The 22600-nt window shown below is 30.3% G+C and overlaps 1 protein-coding gene across 1 annotated transcript; it reads left to right on the top strand.

Moving 5' to 3' along the window:
• Nucleotides 1-15052: 15052 nt before the first annotated feature.
• Nucleotides 15053-22522, top strand: LOC114733671 (carotenoid 9,10(9',10')-cleavage dioxygenase 1). The gene is made up of 13 exons (XM_028921170.1): nucleotides 15053-15124; nucleotides 15249-15263; nucleotides 16312-16423; nucleotides 17462-17561; nucleotides 17800-17862; nucleotides 18092-18202; nucleotides 18284-18468; nucleotides 18845-18983; nucleotides 19451-19568; nucleotides 19660-19761; nucleotides 20058-20309; nucleotides 20653-20764; nucleotides 22350-22522. Exons 3-13 carry the CDS (start codon nucleotides 16313-16315, stop codon nucleotides 22377-22379), a joined length of 1323 nt encoding a protein of 440 aa, XP_028777003.1. The 5' UTR covers nucleotides 15053-15124; nucleotides 15249-15263; nucleotide 16312; the 3' UTR covers nucleotides 22380-22522.
• The last annotated feature ends 78 nt before the right edge of the window (nucleotides 22523-22600 follow it).

Here is a 22600-nt window from a genome sequence, read left to right as displayed (position 1 = left end):
AAAAATTTTCCTTGATTAATCTTTTATAAACAACGTAATTAAAACATCTGAAATTTTACGGTTCTCATATTATTTTAACTAGCATATTATAAATTATATTGGGTTAATATTATTTTTAGTTCTTGAAATTTGACCTCATTTTGATTTTGATCACTAAAATTTTAAACCAATAGTTTTTGTCTCTGAAATTTGACTTCATTCTTGTTTGATTTAAGATTTTTTGGTGTGACAACCGTTCTTTCAACACCATTTTAGATTAAATCTAACAATTTATTCGAAAGATTAACCATGATAGAAAAGAAGAAACCTTAAAATTTGAAAATCGTTATCATAGTTAAAAGAAATAAACTTATAATACGAGCAACATCAATCGTTAACTTTGGCTTTAGACTTTCAAAGTCCAGAAATATCATTCAACCATTAGCCCAAACTAAAATTATATTTTCTAACATACAAACTAATAAATTATTTTTAATATAAGTTATAGGGCCCATTAGTCAAAAGTCAATACTTTCAAAAGAGTGTCACATGCAGAGTCTGAGGTGTCTCCAGCCTTCTAGTGACATGATCATACCAGATAGTAGTAATTAAAAGTATTAATTTACAACATTAGAGTAGATAAGTCCTATGTGGCAATATATGACAAGCCAGCACATAAAACAAAAGCAGGGAGGCTATACAAGTTATAACAGCACACTATGCCTCCAAAGCCTTCCATGATGGGCCACCACCTGAACTATTACCTGAAGATAGTAAAAACCACGAGGTGAGACAAACGCCTCAGTAACTAACTTTTCAACTCATCATACATACTAACACGTACTCATGAGGTGTCAAGTGGGGCATTTATTAATTCTCGAAAACATAGATATATAATTTCAATAATCCAAACCTCACTATAGGAGCTAACACACAAACCACATAAGTCTATCCCTCACTATAAGGGATTAATCAGACATATAGGTTTATTCCTCACTCTGGGGAACGAATAAGAAGCCACAAAAACCTATCCCTCACTATGGGAGACGAAGGAAGAAACCAACCAATGTGTACCAATGGCAGCCTTACCACGTGGTAAGATAACGCTCAATCCAAAGTCCAAATAACAACTAATCATTCACGTTATAACAAAAAATGTCTTAATCTTTTCCCAGTATAATCCATAAGATATAAATCATATATCTTTTCCAAACTTCTCAATCACAATTCCAAAAATCCCACAAGACAATTTTCATAGCTCAAAAGATATAACACATCTACTCAAGCTCCAAATAACAAATATTATTCTAAAATAGCAAAATACTCACAAACAACATATTAGCACATATAACAAGTGGAAAGTGGTTACCTCTTGCCCAAGTAATAAAAAGGATTACCACAAGGTCAATCTTTTGCTCAACTAATAATTAATCTACACAATTAATAACAACATATTATATAAGCTAATTAATTAAGTAAGCAAGCTTATATATATTAATTAGATTTCTAATTTAATTTAATTTTTATCCTAAATTTCTGCAACTCTCATAACCCAAAATTAAGTATTTTAGAAATAACTTAAAATTTTCTAACAAGCCAAATTATTTATTTATAACCTCCAAATTATTTACCTTAATAAAAAGGATTTTCCAAAATTTCTAAATATAAAATTATTATGTTCTAAATTCTAAAAATCTCACTTTAAGTTTAACCCTCAAAATCAAACCATCAAAAATTCAATAGCATTTCAAATATTTATAAATAAATAATCTAATCAAAATTTTAATGGTATGACTATCATATATATATATATATATTTCCATAAATAATAAAATTTTTGGTTATAATAATTATTTAAAAACCTTCAATCACCCAATAAATAAAACTAAACTAATTAAAATCTCAATAATATGTTACAGTACCCAAATAAATTATTTGGCTTAATTGTAATCAGTAAAAATATGATATAAATCATATATAACAGATTTTTCAACTAGAAAAATTCATTTAAGCACTAAAAACCAACAAATAGACAAATCTAACCGATTAAAATTAACAACTCATTTACCTCTAAATTTCCATGATCGTCTTTTATCAAAACTCCATATTTATATCATATATAAGTCTCAAAATTTTCTCTAAATACTATAGTAATAGTGTCATTAGGAAGTCTAAAATATATAAGAAATATTCATAAAGAAATTTTGATGAAAAGAACTATATTTGTGTACCTAGGTGATTCCTAAAACTTGTATTACTCTTTAAAATGCTAGAACTTCTTTGCTCCTCTCTCATTCTCTCATTCTCTAATTCTCTCTCTTTCTCTCTGCAAATGCCTCATCTTCCGCGTTCACTCTCCCTTTTATCTTTAACATTCACCTGCTCCTCTATTTTTTTCCCTTCATGCATTAACTCCTCCTCCCCCAAAGTCTTCATCTCCTCTCCTAAAGCCTTTATTCCTAATCTAAATACCTCAATTTTTCCGTGCCTCAATTTTTTCATGCATTAACTTTCCACGAGTCAATTTTCCACGCCTTAACTCTCTACTAAAGTCGGTGGAAAACTGCTACTTCTTCTCTCTTTTTTTTAAATATTATTATTTTATTATAAAATATTATTTTATTTATTTATTTACTAAATCGTAAAATAAAATTTAGTATATTACAACTGGTCTTTGAAACAAAGATCAAAACCAAAATAAGGTTAAATTTTATATATCAAAACTAAAATGAGATCAAATTTTATGAACCAATTTTCAAATTTCAAAGACCGAAACCAAAATAATCTCAAATTTAAGAATTACATGTGTTATGAATATAATAATATCTTTGTGGATGTCTATATATATCTCTCAATATTTTCTATAATTTCTAATATCTCTTATTATCTTTGTATCTCATAATCATCTCATATTATTATATAATTTGTAGATTCTGTCAAAAATGTAAAGCTGTGTCTATAAATAGAAGCCATATATCATGTAGTTAGCACCCTTGAATGGTATGAGAAATACTCCTGTCTTCAATTCTCTTTTATTCTCTATTCTTTCTTTAGTTTTATAAAACATTATCAGCACGAAACTTTAACCAAGATATGTATGATATGCTTTTAGATCCTCTGCATAACTTTAGGATTTGTTTGGTTGGAGGGGAGGGCAGGAGAGGGGAGAAAAACGAGCCCCTCCCCTCATTTGGTTAAAAATTTTGGAGGGGAAGGAAGCCAAAATGTCCCGTTTCCTCCCTCCCCTCCCCCCATTTTAGCTCTCTCCAAATTAAGGGTTCTTAGAGAGGAGCTAAATTTTTAGGTCATCATATCTTTATGATTTTTTTAATATTCCACTACTACCCATAAAATATATTATTATAATATTTATTTCAAATAAAAATATATTATCCTAAGCAAAAAATATAAATTATAAATTATTATAATTAAAAAATATATTATAACAAAAATTAATTAAAAAAAAAAAATTATTTAAATAAAAAATTATAATATTATAAAATTAATTGTTTTTTTATAAATATATTATTTATTAAATATATTTTAAAGCCGAAAAAAGGATAGCCTAAGGAGAATAAAATTTCATTTTTCTTAGAGCATATAAAATTTTTTAATTTGATTATTTCAAATACATTATTATATTAATTAGAATAAAAAATTACTGTACCGATTTTTTAATGCACATATTGACATGATAAGACTGAATTTTCATCAAATTATATAATTTAAATTAAGATGTAAATTAATTTATATAATATATTAATAAAAAATATAAACTAATATGTAAGGATAAAATGATAAATTGATTATTACTATCTCTCCCCTTCCCTTCTTGAACCAAACAAGGGATTATTAAATATCATTCCCTCCTTTTCTTTTTAATCAAACTAAATAAGGTGAGGATAAAACCTCTCCTCCCCCTCCTCCTCCCCACCCCATCCTCCCCTCCCTCCCCTCAAACCAAACAGGCCCTTAAAGTATCATCTCTATGATTTTTCTAGAGTATTTTTTACTCTATTCAAATGAAAATATATCGAACATTGTATATACAGTATTACAGAGTATCCATATCCCTATTCAATTTATTTGGGATAATCTAAGCCATTATACGGAAATAAATGATCCCTTACCGTCGTTTTAAGATTATTATTACTTTACATTTTTATGCTATAATTTAATTTTGAAATGAATATTATATCTTTCGAATTAAATGTAATTTGAGAAATTTGTTTTCCTCTATTCCTCAGTAACCTAATGACACTATTTTTGATGAAATCTGAAGTTTCAATCGTTATTTTTATACATCCCTTGTGACCTGACGTCACTAATTTTGATATAATCTAGAGATTCAATCAATATTTATGATTACATATAGCTAATACCCAAATTGAGAATTTGAAGGAGTAATGGTTATAATATGACTAGAAGTCATATTCAAGCAAATGGCAAAATTTATTGTAGAGCCAAAAGGTCATAAGATATGAGCATAAACTTTTAAAAGGTTCAAATACTTACACTAGATAACAAAATTTGTTATGGAGCCAAAATGCTACATGATATGAGGGTAAACCCTAAGAAAGCTCAATGCTAGTAATAAACGTAAATCCAATTGATACTTATGGACTCTCTAAAAAATTATCGCCGGATTCATTATTGATATTGAAGATAGATTTATCTATATAAATTTGATTCTCTATCTCTTTGGAATTAAATGGTCATTAGCCATGACACTCATGTTATTGTCAGAGGCCATACAACTTTGATTTTTTATGTTATGGTCAGAAGCATACAGCTTTAAATTTCTATCTTATTAAATTGCTAGATGCCATATAGCTCCAATTTTCTATCTTATCCTGCTAAAAGCCATATATTTGATTTTTTTTTTTATATCTTAAGATTAAATGGCTAGAAGCTATATATATATATATATATATATATCTTTGATTTTTTTATGTTAAGATTAAATGGCCAAAAACTATATATATGGATTTTTATCTTATTAAATGGCTAGAAGCCAAATAATTTTGATTTTGAAAAGGATTACTATGTGATCTGTTTATAAAGAGAAATAAAATAAAATTTTAGTAATTAGACTTTTTGAAAACTATAAATAATATAGTCTAGAAAGTTAATGGTTCAAATACCTTGTATTACCATAAACTCTTGACTATAATGAATGATGATGTGATATATTTGTTTAAGAGATTGTTGTTCATCAAATAAAGATATATGTATATGTATTATATTCCTTGCATTTATTAGACTTGTATTTATTTAAAGTCTTAGCTTTTTTTTATGATTATAATTATCTCAATTTGATATCAATTGACTTAATATGTTGGAAAACACAATAATTAAGTAGTTGGTAGTTATATTAAGGGTTAATATAAACTTTGGTCCCTTAAGTTTGCTTTCAATTTGATTTTAGTCCCTTAAATTTTAAACTATAGGTTTTGGTCTCTCAAGTTTTTTTTCATTTAAAACATTAGTCCTTATAACTTGATAAAAGCTTGGACCATTTTGCCTCTAGAAGGACCAAAACCTATATGGTTTGAAATTTGAGGGACCAAAACCAAAATGAGAACAAACTTGAGAGACCAAAAATTATATTAACCCTTATAGTAATTTCATATAACTCTAATTTGTTGAGAAGAAATAGGACCCTACAATTGAGATTCATATTCTTAATATATAAGGTATGAGAATTTACTTTTTCTTATTATTTTATATTCATATTTTACATTTTATTAATTTAAAATTTAAATTTTTATTCTTATATATTTGTAACATTCAATTTGATATATGTTAATATTATAATTTTATGTTATTAAATGGGTCTACATTTTTTCCCAAAATTTTGAAAAATAAATTGCACTTAGAGACCTTATTTTTTAAAAAAAAATTACATTTTTTACCCATTTTTCTTTTCTGTATCTCTTATCTTATTCTTTGGGGGGAAATTATAATTAATATCCTATCGCTCAAATTTATTTATTTTATTCAATTGAAAAGATATGAAAAGATATCTTTTCTTTATAATTAGATTTTGAGAGAAAATATCAAAAAATAAATTAATTATCTTTTACTTATTATAATGGATTTCTCTTCACAATCCCCGCAAAACTTTTTTAGTTCATAAAAAATTTATTTATTTTTATTTATATGGGTAATAATATAATAGTGAAAATCACATATTGATTGAAACTTTAGAAAGCAGAAGTGTTAGATTTAACTAATCCTAAACATTTGCTTAAATCTTAACTTAAGTAAGAGGTTGTGAATTTGATCCTTAAAGGGGTGTGAATTTCTCCTGTTGAGTGAAAAATAAAGATATAAGACTCAAGAAGAGCTATATCATGGTCTATTATCCCTATTAATGGTTGAGAATAATATTACAATGTGTGAGTTTTTCCTAGTGGGCGAAAAATAGAAATATAAAGCTTCAAAAGAGCTATATTATGTTTTATTATCTCCATTGATGACTGAGAATAATACTATAATGCGTGAACTTTTCCTATCAAGTGACAGATGAAAATACAAAACTCTAAAAGAGTTATATCATGATTTATCATCTCCATTGATAAGTAGAAGTTTATCAATGTTTAAGAATAATTTACAATAAACCTGAAGTTTATCTGTTTATTGTTTGGCACGACCAGTTAGATCATTCCAGATTATAATAATGCAAAATGTTATGAAGAACATGCATTGAAATTTATGTGCTGTTTGTCCTCCAAAAAATTAAATAAGAGAACATCACTAGCTGTGCTTAAAATCAGATCCGTACACATACATAACAGATCAAGTTTATATATTGGCCTATTGAAACACCATGTGGACCAAATCAATACATTATGAAAGAAAGATCCATCTATAAAATAGTCACATGGGTGATTATGATCAACTTGTAACATGAAGTTTACAAATATGTACGAATAATTATATTGGGTGCATAAGTGTATAAGTCATAGATTATGCAACCAATATGATCCCTGTTGAAATAACTAGTGATTGTTCCTCAATTTATTAATAATTATATGTTTGGTAAAAACCTTCATAAGTAACTAGTTCTAAGCTTATGAAAACAAAATTTTATTTTAACGTTGAGATAATTGATTTTATATATTTTTGCACATAAATGTATCAAGGCAACAATGTATTGTAAATTTTCCCATTATAATGGGCTTTTGGTTAGAAGCGAAATATTTTCTATCTTAGAATGTGCAATATCTATTATTCCACCATACTAATACACATAAATAGATATTAAAAGTAAGTTGGGATTAATATTGGATAATAACCTTCTTATTCTTATTTGTCTCTAAATGAAACAAAATAATGTTTCTAAAGGAAACTTATAGATTTAGAAGACTTACACTACATGTTTCCAACATGAGAGGGAGAAAATGCATAGCTAGAAAATAGAACATATAAAATACATTTTTATTATCAAATGTAGATTCTCAAATATAGTAATATGAACTAAAAGTTCATGAAGTATTGCATTTATAAAATATTGCTAATATTTGTCAAATGTAATTATTGACCTAATGAGAATTTTTAATTCTCATATTCCAGCTAAAAGTGCTCATATTTTTAATAAAACATGATAAAAGTATGAGAAAATGATCGGTTCCAAAAGAAAATAAAAAAGAGCAAATGATCAAGATAATCTTACTAACGAGGCATGAATTACAAAAGAGATTGAAACATAACTATTTGACTCTTGAAGAAGTTTAAATGTTTGAAAGCAATAAAGAGATCTCAATATGTTATGTCATAAAAGAAAAAGGGGACTAATAAAGAACTAAAATTGTCAACAATAATTTTAGTGATGATATCATGTGATTAAATGAGAATATTATATATAAATTTGTCATGAGATGCAGACAAAAAAATAGTTAGCCAACAAAAAAGAAAAGACACAACACTATAACAGGAGATTTATATATCTCTAGCCCAATCACTTGAAGTGTAATATTAATATTATATAAATGGGCATTTATACGAGAAAAGAGAAATATAATTTTGTGGTGAATTAAAATTTTTATATATCTTATCAATATGACAGTTTGATAATATACGAGAATATTTCATATGCGTCTAGGAAATATAGTAACTTACTATATGGTGAGATTTTATGTGAATATCAAAAAAATTCAAATCTTTGTGTGAGTTCAAAATGACCTAATTTACGTATAAATTTCAATCACAATATATAAAAATTCCTAAAAGATTCAAGCTTTTAGAAGCATACAATTATGTTCTTAAGAACACCAATGGACACATATATGGTATAACCGCTTAGTAAATATCGATTAAGGTGATGATATAAAAAATATTTCAAATTGCCTATGCATGAAAAGATTTGGAAATGGACTTGTTTTCATTGCTATTTATGTTGATGATATAAATAGTATTAAAATTTATGAAAAGTTTATAAAAGCAGTGAATTTCTTAAAGAAAGAATTTGAAATGAAAGTTTTAGGAAGAATAAATATGGATAAGTCACATTCATTATGTGGATAATTAAGCCACATCTATTATATGCTTTGATAACTGTAAGATCTTTAAATGTGGATTAAAGATCCATTTTAGATTTTTAGAAGGTGATGAATAAATACTTGGTTCAGAAGTATCATATTTTAGTGTCACTGGAGTGCATATATATATATATATATATATATATATATATCTAGTCACACAAAACCCAATATATCATTCGCTAATTAGTATGACATAGTTCTTCACCAACACAAAGATGATGGAGTGAAGTTAAGAACATTCTTCGTTACTTTAAGGGTATCGTGGATGTAATATTATTTTATCTAAAAGTATCCAAGAATAATCTTACTAGCTATATAAATAAAATATTATTGTTTGATCCTCATGTTGAGAGATCACAATATGATCCACGTGTGAGTAAACCATAAAAGGACTATTTGTCTCATGATTTTCAGAAGATTATGAAATTAATATTTAATGTTTTTTTTATCTTACTATAATATTTGAAAAGCTTATTCGTTATAATAGACTTTGTAGGCTTGAAGATGTCAACTAATATTGTCAAAAGAGAGAGTTGATACATGCTGTATTCTTTTTTTCTTGTCTATAATTTTGTCCCACTAGGTTTTTCTAACAAGGTTTTTAATGAGGCAGCATTGCATAGTATATTAATAAATAATGTACTCTTTTTCTTTTATTAGGTTTTTGTCCCATAGGTTCTTTCCTAGTTGAAGTTTTTTAATGAGGAACGTTTATATATAATGAACGTCCAAGGAAGAGTGTTATAACTATAATAATATTTTTGTGGATGTTCATATATTTCCCATTATCTCCAATATCTTTTGTAATCTCCAATATCTCTCATTATCTTTATATTCCACAATTATCTTATATTATTATGTAATCTGTAGATTCTGTAAAAAAATATAAAGCGGTGCCTATAAATAGAAACCATATATCATGTATTTAGTATCCTTAAATGGAATAAGAAATACTCCCATCTTTAATTTTCTCTTATTCTCTACTCTTTCTTTAGTTTTATAACAAGATGTTATTAATCCTAAATTATTTTATGTTTTATTCTTTCAAGCAAACACTTGCTAAGTTCATAAATAAAGTGTGAACCTTTTTATTTCCTACAAAATATAAGATTTTCAGATTCAATTTAAACGGTTTAAATAGAGGATGACCATCATTTTATATGCTTTGACTTGAAATAAATAATGACGCAAATTGATATAAATTTCGCTTTACTTAATCTTGTAACTAATATTTACCAAAAAAAAACTTGCAAATAATAAACCTCATTTTTCATATTATCCGTTAGCGTACAACCAACTCAAATGGTTTTTTAATTAGAAATTTTTTATTATCCTCCATAGTCTATATTCACTCATCATATAGAGTTTGTACTCTCAATCTCATATTAAACCCTAAGCCTTAAATTTCATATTAAAAATAAAAAAATTAAAGGTATTTGGTTTTATTGGACTACAAAACCCTGACTAGAAAATTTCCTAATTGGATATAGGGTTGCAGAATTTAAAATAAAAAGCAAAAGAAATCTTTACATTTAAAAAAAAAAAAGACGAAACTTAATTTACGCACTATATAAATTCGAAAATAAAGTATGCGTTTATCCTCTCTAAACTAAATAAACACAAAAATCAAATTTATATTCTTACAACTACTCAATTTTATCATCATTTATAACTTTATATAAACATTCTTCTAATTAAAAAGAAGTCTAGCATATAAAAATATGTATTATATATTAGTTTCCTTTTTATCAATAAAGTATATTTTAAATTTAATATATACATACATATATATACGGGGTAAGATGTAGATAATGTTAAGAAAAACAACTAAGAAACATAATGCATATGCAGGCATATGTCATCATTAGTAACATTTAAAAAAGGCCAAGATATTAGAAAACCCCATTTTATTTTTAAGTCTCTTTTTTTTTTTTAAATTTGGCCAGCAAATTACTAAAAGGCGTTGTTTAATATAAAACTTATTTTATAATAAAAATTATACTGCAAAGTAGATTTTATATTAAAGACAGAAGTAGTAAAATTCACATCTCACAACCTCTTCATGAGAATTTACTAAAACGCCCTAAATACAAAAAATTATCTCTATCATTAAAATAAAGATTGGCAGTAAGTTTGAATAACAGAATTCAAATACCAGGTACTAGAACCTTCTCCTCACATAAATTTTTAATGATAGAGATAGTTTTATATGAGCCTTTTATTTCATCATTTTTCAATTCTGACTTTATCCAGAAGGATACATATAGTTGAGGTATTTTCCCCTTTGTTACCATCTACTGATTTGCTCATGCTTGTCCAGAATTCTTGCTGCGTTATTCCAGTTATATGGGTGCTTAATACTGGAGTACTAACTTGCTTGTTTTACTTTCTAAGTTGTGTCAATTGTCAAAACTCAAAATACTGCCTCTGAGAGTATGGTATTATGTCATAGCTCTTTATTTACTGTGAGATATTTTTTTGTTGGGCTAAAGGCCTCACATTATGCTTTTTATAAGTGGTAGGTCGCAAATCCAATCTTACTTGTAATTTTAGGTTATTACTGCTAAACTTTTTAATTAAAAAAAGATAATTTTTTTGGAAACTAATTTGCGGACATTAATAAATAATTTTTTGAGTTAGTTATTTGTAACAAATATATATTGATATATGCATTTGAAATTGTCCTTGATAGAATTCTCTTGATATTTACCACCGATAAAAATATTTTGAAAAAAATTATTATAAATTTAAAAATAAAGTAAAATGAGATATCCACAACACATAATTGTGTTCTTTCGTTATTTTTTTTTGTTCCCACCAGCTCATAGTATTTCTTCCAATCATCTCAAACTTCTAATAAATATGGAAAGCAAAATTAAAAAGAACGTTAAACAGAATTAACCAATATTTAAGTATGTTTTAACAAATCCATCCCAAAACTCCCAATACAACCCGGATTTAGCGTTCTACTTCTGAACAGCTACTGGGTTTATCCTCTGCAATTAGTAGGTGAGTTTTACCTTTTTCTCCCCACATTAAGAAATACATATTGAAATATGATCTGTCTCGAATCATATAGTCATCCGTACTAATTTGGTAAATTAAAAATATTACTTAAATTAATTAATACTACTTTCAGTTTTTAATATAAAAACTAATTTGACTTTTAATTTCGTTCTAAATATAAAACCCAACTCTAGTTTGTTTCTAATATTTATCTATTTTGTCCTGATCTGTCTCGAATCATATAGTCATCCGTACTAATTTGGTAATTAAAAATATTACTTAAATTAATTAATACTACTTTCAGTATTAATATAAATAACTAATTTGACTTTTAATTTCGTTCTAAATATAAAACCCAACTCTAGTTGTTTCTAATATTTATCTATTTTGTCCTCAAGTAATTTCCATAGCATTTGCATATGTCAAAATAGTTAGTATCCATGAGTAATTCAAATACAATGATTAATAAGAGTATTTTAGGGAAGATAACATTTATGTATATAAATAACTAACATAACTAATTTTCTTAATCTCTCCAAATTAATCAACTGGGTCTTATATTAAAGACCGGAGCTGGTATGATATTTTGTTTCCTTTTTTAAAATACTCTAAGCATCTTTTTTAATTTTTTTCTTCCATCTTTACTATTGATTATTATTGAGAGACTATCAATAAGACTAATTTAAAAAAATCAATAAACATATGAAATATATTTTATATATAAGACCAATATCGATTTTCTAATAAGATTATATACTACTTTTAATTCTAATAAGATTTTATAATTAGGATAAGAGATATAATTAGTACTGGACACGAACGGTAGATTCTAGTCACGGGTGGGTGAACGTGCTTTGTCCAGAAGTTTCCTTTTCTGTCCAACCGTGAAAAGTGTCATGGGCAGAGGTAGTAATTTGATGAGTTAGGCGGACTTTGGATAGCCATCAAATTATAATTTTAAAAGTATTTTTATAATATATAAAATAAATATATGAAATAAAATAAAAGTAAATTATGATTTTAAAAATTTTATAATATAAAAAATAAATAATATGAAAGTAAAAATAAAAATACTTTTAAGTTATCCCAACATCCTTCTAATACGATATTACTTAATAATTTTGAAGAAAATTACCTGAATTTTCACTTTAAATGCAAATGCTCGGGATGACTTCAAAATGGGAGGGTGTGTGTAATAAGTGGACACTATACCGGAAAGTTACTTTAAGGGGGTGTTTGGGAAACCCAAAAAACATGGTTTCAGAAGCACTTTTCCGCAAAATAAGGTAATTCCTCCACATATTTTACTTCGTAATCCGTAAAGTACTTCTGAAACCATGGTTTGGTTTCTATCAAACACCCAAACCATGATGTGAATCTTCTACCCAATCGGTCCGCATTCAGTGCTTATCAGGATGCTCATCACCTGATGAGCAATCTGAACCGTCCAGATCTAATATGAACGGGTCCAAATTTGATATTTTTAAATAATTATTTTTGATATTTTTAAATAATTATTTAAAATAAAAAATTATATTTTTAAAGAATAATAATTAAGATATTATCTTTATTTTTTATTCTATATCTATTAAATTAATTATTTAAAAATAAAAAATAAAATTAAAATCAAATCTGGACCTTCCAGATCTAATCTGGAACAGTCCAGATCTGATAAGCATTGGGTGCTCATCAAAACTGATGAGCACCCAATGCAAATCCCTACCCAATTGCCCACTATTTTGTTTTCTCAGCCACGCAACAGGTTTGTTTTCTCAGCATGATGACACAAATGCGATATGCTAAGAATGCACTGATACAGTTAAAAGTTTTCCTGCGTGATCATAAATTTGTGTGACCAATCACGCCCAAAATCGTGGCTCACGGTCACCATTCACCGTTGTACTCATTCGATAAAGAATCTTCTTCTGGGAAGAAATAGTATCTGTCAAAATTGTCGTCTTTTTCCCACTATGTCAACACCAACGTACACTTCAGAGTTTTGCTTCAATCTTTTCTTTCTTTGGTAATAACGTGGCAGAAGCATAACCAACAATGCCATCACTGAAGCACTGAACCATCCCACGAATCAATTGATAATTCCACACTTGATCGTATAAAGGTCTTTCTTCCTCACCTCTCAGTGACCGACCCATTTTCACAGCCACAGAGGGAGGGGGAAGGAAGACAGAGAGAGTACAAAATGGCGTGATAAGAATATTAACGGCGACGGCGAAGCAGCTGGACACGGCATATTGAAGGTGGACCCCAAGCCTTACAGTGGATTTACTTCCAAAGCGATTGATCTCTTGGAGAAACTGGTGGTTAGGTTCATGTAATGATACACTAAGCCACATCACTGGCTCTCTGGTAATTTCGCTGCCGTTCCGGACGAGACGCCTCCCACTAAGCATCTCCCAGTAGAAGGCTATCTCCCGGTGAGTACAAATTCCAGTCGGGTCTTGTATACACAGTGTTACTGTTATTGAGTTATTCGCGTATTGTTTCATGTGGTCCGTTGTATAATATGACGTGCCTTTGCTTGCTGCATTGGATAACCGAGGCAGGGAAAGAACGTGAGCGATGGAAAAACAAAGATTAATTAATTGAGTCTTATGTAATATTTTATTTCGTTGTTCAGCTGACTGAGAGAAATTTTGATTATTAAAAATTGACTGAGTTGCTGTTTCCAACGTTTCGAATTATTAATTGCTACTACTCGTTATTCCCCCCTAGCGAGCAAGAACTTCTACAGTTTCATTGTATACTACTCGTTTACGTATGGATGTTAGCCTGAGAAGGTTCAATTATTGATTGTCGAGCTGAACGTTGGTGAATTCTCATGATAACGAGAATACTAATTGAAGATTCAAGTAGTTTGCTTGCCTCGAAATGAAAATGATTGTAGCATAAACGTAGCTGAGGATTGGCAATAAGACGGTCTTACTGCTTAATACTATTTCTTTGCTTGATAGGTTTGAAAGAGCAAGCTGGAATTACTTCGAAGACATTATTGATATTTTCTTTTTGGTTAACACATGAATGATATTTGTTCATACATGGCATGGAAAATATCGAATAATTTACAAAGATGAAATTATCGAAAGACTTGCAAGTGTAAACTAAAAGCATTGCATGGTTCATTCATGTGGAATCCGGTAGCTAACATGAGAATCCAACCAGCTGTTAAGAGGCTGTCTTACTGACTTGTTCTCCGCATGGCTTCACCTCAATGTTTCTTTCAATGGCATGCGTCTCGTGGTTATAAGAATGCTGAAAGCCTCTAATTTGCCCAGATTTATGAGGGTTGGCTTGTTCCAACTCATTAGCAACTTGTATTATTCCGACCTCTGCCCCAGTTCTTGTTCTTGGTCGTTTTCAGTTTTCTCCAATTGCCTCGACAATGGATAATCATGTTATCTTTATTGCTTTATCTTTATTGCTTAATTTCTGGATTGCATTTGAGTGACTAAAATGTTTCCAGCAATACGCTCTGCCTCTGATGACATGCCAGTGAATTTCAGGATTGTTTAAAATGGAGAGTTTGTCAGGGTGGGACCTAATCCTAAGTTTGCTCCTGTGGCTGGATATCACTGGTAATGTTTTGTTTTTGAGCATTGAACCATATATTGTCAGTTGGGATAGTTTGTCTCAATGAAAATATTTATTCTGAATCTGGAGTTTTATGTTTATACCTCGTTTCTTCCCTTTCGTTTGCAGGTTTGATGGAGATGGGTATGTGATTCTCTTCTCATACTCAAACTTAGGTTTTTTATCAGTTCGTTGAAGAATTATGTTTTCATGATACCAGTATTGTCACATTTGATCTACAGCAGGAAAGACCAATAGCTTTATTTGCCGAATCTCTATACTGCAATAGCTAAGGGATACTTCTGACACGTAAACCTCAATCATCATTTCATGTTTATGGGAGTTAATGCTTTATTTTACAGCTAACTGAATTACCAGTGTTCAGCAACATCTATAAGATATGTATAAAATAATTTAGAATTTCTAGAACTTTTTTTGTATTATTGATCATGGTGTAATCGCTTATGATTTCGCTAATTCAGTTTGAATTGCATTATTTAATTCTCCGGGAAGTAAAACTCGTATTCTTCACTGCACCTTAGGTTTTGCCCCTTTCTATTACCCACTTGCTTTATTCCACCTAAGGTATTCATTGAGTTCTGATATTAACTCCTTTTTGCTTTGCTGGAGGTAAATTTAGCCCTGATTAATGAATAGAATTGTAGGAGACGATATTCTTAATAAGTACTAATAAGGATTCAGTTTTTCTGTGAGAATTTGACTATTTGGGACATTTCCAGTCGTCAAAATTCAAAGAAATGATTCGTTCTTACATGCTATAACATGTAAAAAGATTTCACTTAGTCACTGGCTTGTGCTTTCCTGGGCTGTGTGAAAGCCACAGTAGTCATTTTTTTTGGGGGGAAATCATCTCTTCCTTTCTTTCTTTGTTTTTTGTTTAATAACTTGTTCACTTTTTTGAAACTGCGTGGGATTTTCCTTCGGGTGTGTTACTTAAAGCAGTGTCAAGTTCCAGTGACTGAATCTGCTGAACGGACTTCTGTTAGCTAGACTTAATTTCTTGAATTAATTAGCTGTTCTAGCTGCACATCCACTTTTGAAAGTGAGCAGGTCATTGTATGGTTAATGTTGTATTCATATCTTCTTAACCCTTGAGTAGTCGACAGTGTTGTTTAGAATTTGTTTTGGTGTTTGGTCCTCCCATTCTGATTCATATATCACCGAATTGCAGAATGATCCATGGCTTGCGTATCAAAGATGGAAAAGCGACATATGTTTCCCGATTTGTGAAAACATCTCGTCTTAAGCAAGAAGAATATTTTGGAGGTTCTAAGTTTATGAAGGTATGGCAATAAATTATGTTCATGAAGATTTTAAATTTTAAACGTTGTTGTGTATCCTGTTTCCTGAAGTGTGTGAAAAGTGAGTGGCTGTTTTGAAGTGCACAAACACTTATTGCAGGACAAGGAAAGGAGAGAGAAAGAATAGGGGGAGAGTTTAGAGACATAAAAGGGGAGAAAGGAAATTCAGTAAAATTCTCAATATTATTCAAGTATGATAAATATGTTGATTCAAGGTAACTAGCAATACTTCAAAGGCAAGCCCAACTTAGGAATGAACTAATATCCTAAATCATTATAAACTAAAAAGATCTTGGTATATTAAAACGCTCTAACATCTCAAATTACTATCAAATATGGTGCCTCAATTACTGATGATCGTTGATGCAAGATATTTACTTGTACCATTCACTTGTAGGATTTACAGGACTAGTTATTTGGGTTCATGGTAAAATGTGTGTGTTATTTGAAGAGTGACATTAAGCGACCAACTGTTATCACTTTTATGGTGTATTTTAACTGATTTATCGGTGCACTCATTCATGTGCTGCTTTTAATCACTGAAGTCTTTGACCTTTGTGATCTTCATACCATTCAAGTCTTTAATTGCTTCTAAATTCAAATTACGCCTGTGTATGTAGAGTTAAGTTAACAAACACTGATCTAGTGTTTCAGGAGAGGCTTAGAGAGTTAACATGAATCTATTTAAAAATGTAGAGTAGAGTTTCGTGATCACCTCCATGTCACATGATTTTACCATACTTATTATCTGTCTTTCACTTCCTTATATGCCCTCATTTGCATCTTTTGCCTGTTCTGGTAATTGTTCTTTCTTCTCTTTCTTTTATTTATTTATTGTTTTGGAGGTAAAACACTGTTGTTCTTTTGGTGTATTGAAGAGTGTAAACCTTAGCTGTGTCAGAACTTGAACCCCCTTCCAAAATGAAAGTTAAAATGGAATTTAGTGAAAGATTACGTACTATTGATATAGATGTTTGTTTTAGATTCCCAGCTGTAACATCTTTTCACGTCATTTTTCAGATTGGAGATCTTAAAGGTTTTTTTGGACTTATAATGGTTAACATGCAAATGCTAAGAGCTAAATTGAAAGTACTAGATATGTCTTATGGACATGGAACAGGTAACTCTGGCTGTCTAACATCTTTTAAAATTCAATGTCCGGTGGAACGGTCATAAATCTGCTTAAGTGTTTCTGTTATAATTTCAGTGTTTCTTAACATATTCCTTATTTGAGGATTGTATAAGTGTTAAATTATGTATGGGTCCCTCTTCAGTGTGGATGCTATAGAAAGTATAGTATATGCATATTATACACCTGTTGAGCGTTCCTTCATTAGATTGTTCTCATATTGTTCCAGCTAACACAGCTCTTGTATATCACCATGGAAAGCTTCTAGCACTCTCTGAAGGAGATAAACCTTGTGAGTACAACTTCTATCTGTTAATTTTCTGAGAAGCATATAGATGCTGATTTTATCTGAAATTTCATTGAATAAAAGCAGGGATTGAAAAGATTGATTGGTTGTCTCTTTATGCCAACTTAATTTAGGTTTTATAGGGTTCTTTCTCTCTTGAGGGATTAAACTAATTAATGTTTATTTGATTTCTTCCAAAGTGGGACTGAAGTTATTTATTCATTTATTTTGGCAGATGCCGTTAAAGTTTTTGAAGATGGGGATTTGCAAACTCTTGGCCTACTGGACTATGACAAGAGATTGAACCATTCCTTCACTGCTCATCCAAAAGTTGACCCGTTTACTGGTAAATTCATCATTGAATTATATATTTTCGGTCTGATTTGGTGAAATAATTTTCACCAAACAATAATTTTCCTGCATGCAGGTGAGATGTTCACATTTGGCTATTCACATACGCCACCATATATAACTTACAGAGTAATCTCAAAGGACGGATATATGCATGATCCTGTACCTATAACAATATCAGAGCCCATCATGATGCATGATTTCGCCATCACAGAGAATTATGCAATATTCATGGATCTTCCTTTGTATTTTAGACCAAAGGTACTGCAGCTTTTTCACTTTTATAATTTATCATGGATGGTGATGCAGAAATCGAGTCTTCCATATTTCTCTCATCTACTAGGTATCAAAATAAAAAAGCGTTTGCCCATGTACTTTGGTGAAATAGCTTTAAATAAAACATCTATGATAGTATGACGCTAAGAAGGATCTCCAGCACGAATTTTACTTTTACAGATAACATAATCAGATCATTATTGTTTATCTTAATTCAAAGTACGAACTATTAAGTGGTGTGTGAAGAATAAAGATCTTAAATGTTGATGATCTTCTTCTGCATCTTTTGTTTTGTTTCTGTTAAGTACCAATTGAGGTAGTTTATAAAACTTGGTTTGTTGAATGAAATATACTTTTTCAGGAAATGGTGAAGGAGAAAAAAATGATATTCTCGTTTGATTCAACCAAAAAAGCTCGTTTTGGGGTACTGCCTCGATATGCCAAGAATGAGATGCAAATTAGATGGTTTGAGCTTCCAAACTGCTTCATATTTCACAATGGTGTGTTTATTTGTCCCTGTTTCTCCTTGACAAAAATTCTTGATTGACGTCCTGTGATTATGATTCAGTAAAATTTCAATAAATGTTGAGTGCATTGCAACAGCATTTAAGTTCTGGCTCAAGCATGATGGATTCTCCCGTCAAGCCTGTAGGCTGTGTCAATTGATGGATAGCTATGTGGAAGTTTAACATTTCTTGCAATAATATGCTTAGCACTGTATATGAGAAGAGGAGAAATGTCATATGGATTGGGGCCGTCAATAATTATTGGCTTTTAGACATCTTTGTGTATACGAAACAGGCTTGTACTGAGGACATATACCATCACATGTGAAACATCATTAGCTATGAAACTTTGAAAAAGGAAAAAAAAAAAAAATCAAACTATCAATCTGCATTTAACGTCATTAATTATCATTGATTGTTCAAATCTGCTTTATAATCTTTTACATAATGTTCTGTTCTAGCTAATGCTTGGGAGGAGGAGGAGGATGTCGTTTTGATTACCTGCCGTCTTGAGAATCCAGATCTGGACATGGTCGGGGGTGCTGTCAAGGAAAAGCTTGATAATTTTGTAAATGAGCTGTAAATAATCTCAATCCTATGTCTCATTAGTGGAACTCTAACTACTGGACATGTTTTGTTTATCTTACACGTTTATCACTAACTGTCTTAGGTATGAAATGAGATTCAACATGAAAACTGGTCTAGCTTCACAGAGGAAACTATCAGCATCTGCTGTAGATTTTCCTAGAGTAAACGAGAGCTATACTGGCAGGTAAGTTTATCTCATCTGTTTTGGCGGAATTCAGGGTATACGTAGGTTTATACAAGCGAAGGAACTTCTCTGGGTAATGAACATTTAGAACTAGATTCTGAACTTGTCCATTAAGTTTGTGGTTGTAACTTTCAATATCCATCCTCTTCTTTTCTTCTGTGTTCAAGGGGATAAAGATGGAGCGATGCTCCCATATGTGATTTTCAAATAATGTTCTAAGATAAAATTAGGACAGTGAATATAATTAATTCTTGTTTTCCATCACTTGTATTTACTATTTCCATTCTCAAATTCAGGAGGCAGCGATACGTTTATGGAACCATATTAGACAGCATTGCCAAAATCACAGGTATTATCAAATTTGATCTGCACGCTGAACCAGATTCTGGGAAAACAAAGCTTGAAGTTGGAGGAAACATTCTGGGTATCTATGACTTGGGGCCAGGGAGATTTGGTTCTGAGGCTATTTATGTCCCTCGCGTGCCTGGCACTGATTCGGAGGAAGATGATGGATACTTGATATTTTTCGTGCACGACGAGAATACGGGGTATGTCTTTCCTCTTCACCGTAAGAGAGTGATTTTACGGCCCCTTTGGTATAATGGGAATGAGGGAAATAGGATGACAAAGCTCTTTCCTATATATTTGGGAAGCTCTCTTTTCAAGAAATTCAACATGCTATATATAAAGCATAGCAAAAATACTTTCACCCATCCTTTTCCTTCCTCTAGTTCCTTTTCTGTGTACCAAATGCAGTCTTAATGGCATTACTCTTATCTGGGGCGGGACAGTTCCCTCTACTTTAAAAATTTATGTTGGATATAATGAAGTTTTGTGTTCCATTTTTAGAAGACTAAAGTCTAAGAATGAATTTTAATTACAATACTGCAGAAAATCAGCAGCGCACGTCATCGATGCAAAGACAATGTCAGCTGATCCTGTTGCAGTTGTTGAATTGCCACACAGAGTTCCATATGGTTTCCATGCCTTCTTTGTGACAGAGGTTAGTGTGAATCAACTTGTTTATCCTTCATATCGCTCTAGTTCATTCTATCTTCCAATTGACCTTATCTCCTATGGTTTCAATGAGAAAAGTTGGTAAAGCTTCAAACAATATGCTTGAGATGGAATTTGAGAAATTCGACTTTGACAACAGATAAAGTCTTCAAATAAAATGTTATGTTGGCCAATGTGCTTTAAGCTTGGTGGTATTTAAGTGTGTTCAACGTCAAATCAAGATGACCTAAAATGGAACAAAAACTGCAAAAGCGAATACAAATTCTTGACGTACATGCCCAAACTGATTAAGGGGCAGTTACTAAAAAAAAAGTGATTTCGGTTAAGTTAAACATGAGAAAGTTCCCAGGAGTATGGGAGTTGTTGGGAGAACCTTAGGCTAATCATAGATTTTTTTTTTTGGGGGGGGGGGGGGGGCCTATTTTCAGCATATTTTGATAAGCTAGTTGCTATTGAAGCTATTCCAAATAACTTATCAGAATAAGCTGAAAATTGATTTTTTTTTTTGGTGGTTAACACATCCCTCATGTCCAGTTTAAAATTCCCCATGATTCCAACAACTTTGTCATAGGTAAAATAAGCTAAGCCAAACACCCTCTTAATTTAACTAAATTTTTGAAAAGTGGTCCTAATTCATTTCAGTTCTGGTTCGGTTCCCAGGCTTTCAAGGTAAAACCGAACCAACAGCGTGCTCTTACTTTTTCCATTTTACTTTCCTTAATGCAGAGTTTTAGCATGATGCAATATTGGATATATCACTTTGATACAAGTTGCTAAATTTTCTGGTTAGATTTATAGGATCTGGCAAATCTGCAAGATAACCCAAGTACTACCTCTAATACTAAACATGGGAGCCAAATAAGGAGTTCACTTTAACTCTAAATATAATACTATAGTTCACTTTGCCTTCTAAATTTATAATTTCTACCCAAAATATCCCTATTGATTGGGCATATTTAGGGATTTCCAATCAAGGGGTGGTTCTAATATATATGATTAAAAGAGTAGTTTAAGAAAATCAAGACACATTTATTATAAATAATAAACTTAATTAATTTTCTTAATGTCCTCGAATTAATTATCTGGCTCTTATAGTAGTGATATGTTACCTATGATACCCCACTGGGGGAAGAAAATAATAAGAAAATCCTGGCGTGCCACAACTTTTGGGTTTTCGAACTTTAAAAGTCATATCACAGAACACAATGCATATTTAAGAAACAATTTTACCCAATTTTCGAAAGAGCGATGTTTTAGACTTAGTTTCGTACTCGAACCCTTAAAAAATTGACAACTGGTTTCAATGACCCAATGAAGGATTATGCAATAGATAACAAATCAGAAGGTTTAGTTCATTATGTAATGATATGATATCTGATGGCAAAATATGATCCTCAATATAGTTCTGAGCGCACAAACTTATTTCAACTTCAGTACGTATAGCTAGAAAATACTCTATTCGTTGATGATATAAAAAATTTGTATTTAGACATGAGTTGCAGTAATATGTATTTTTATTTTTTCCCCTTCTTCTCTTATTTGCATTCTAACAAGTCATGGTTCTCTCACAGGAACAACTGCAAGCACAGGCCAAACTCTGAGAGTCTTAACTCGTAACAGAAGATAATGCATCCCCTGCTGCCTCTGTACTCTTTTACACATCATTCTCATTCACTTGTTTGTTTTATACATGCATACATGCATATATATATATATATATATATATATATATATTCAGAGGACACAAAGTGCCGACTCTTTGATTACAAAGCTTGTGTATAATTACATTTACCGACCCAACTTGATTAAAATGAGATTAAAA

Source organism: Neltuma alba, unplaced genomic scaffold, assembly GCF_004799145.2.
Source record: "Neltuma alba isolate B1F8T4 unplaced genomic scaffold, ASM479914v2 tig00013025_pilon, whole genome shotgun sequence".
NCBI classification, from domain to species: domain Eukaryota; kingdom Viridiplantae; phylum Streptophyta; class Magnoliopsida; order Fabales; family Fabaceae; genus Neltuma; species Neltuma alba.
This window is presented reverse-complemented; position numbering and strand designations above follow the sequence as displayed.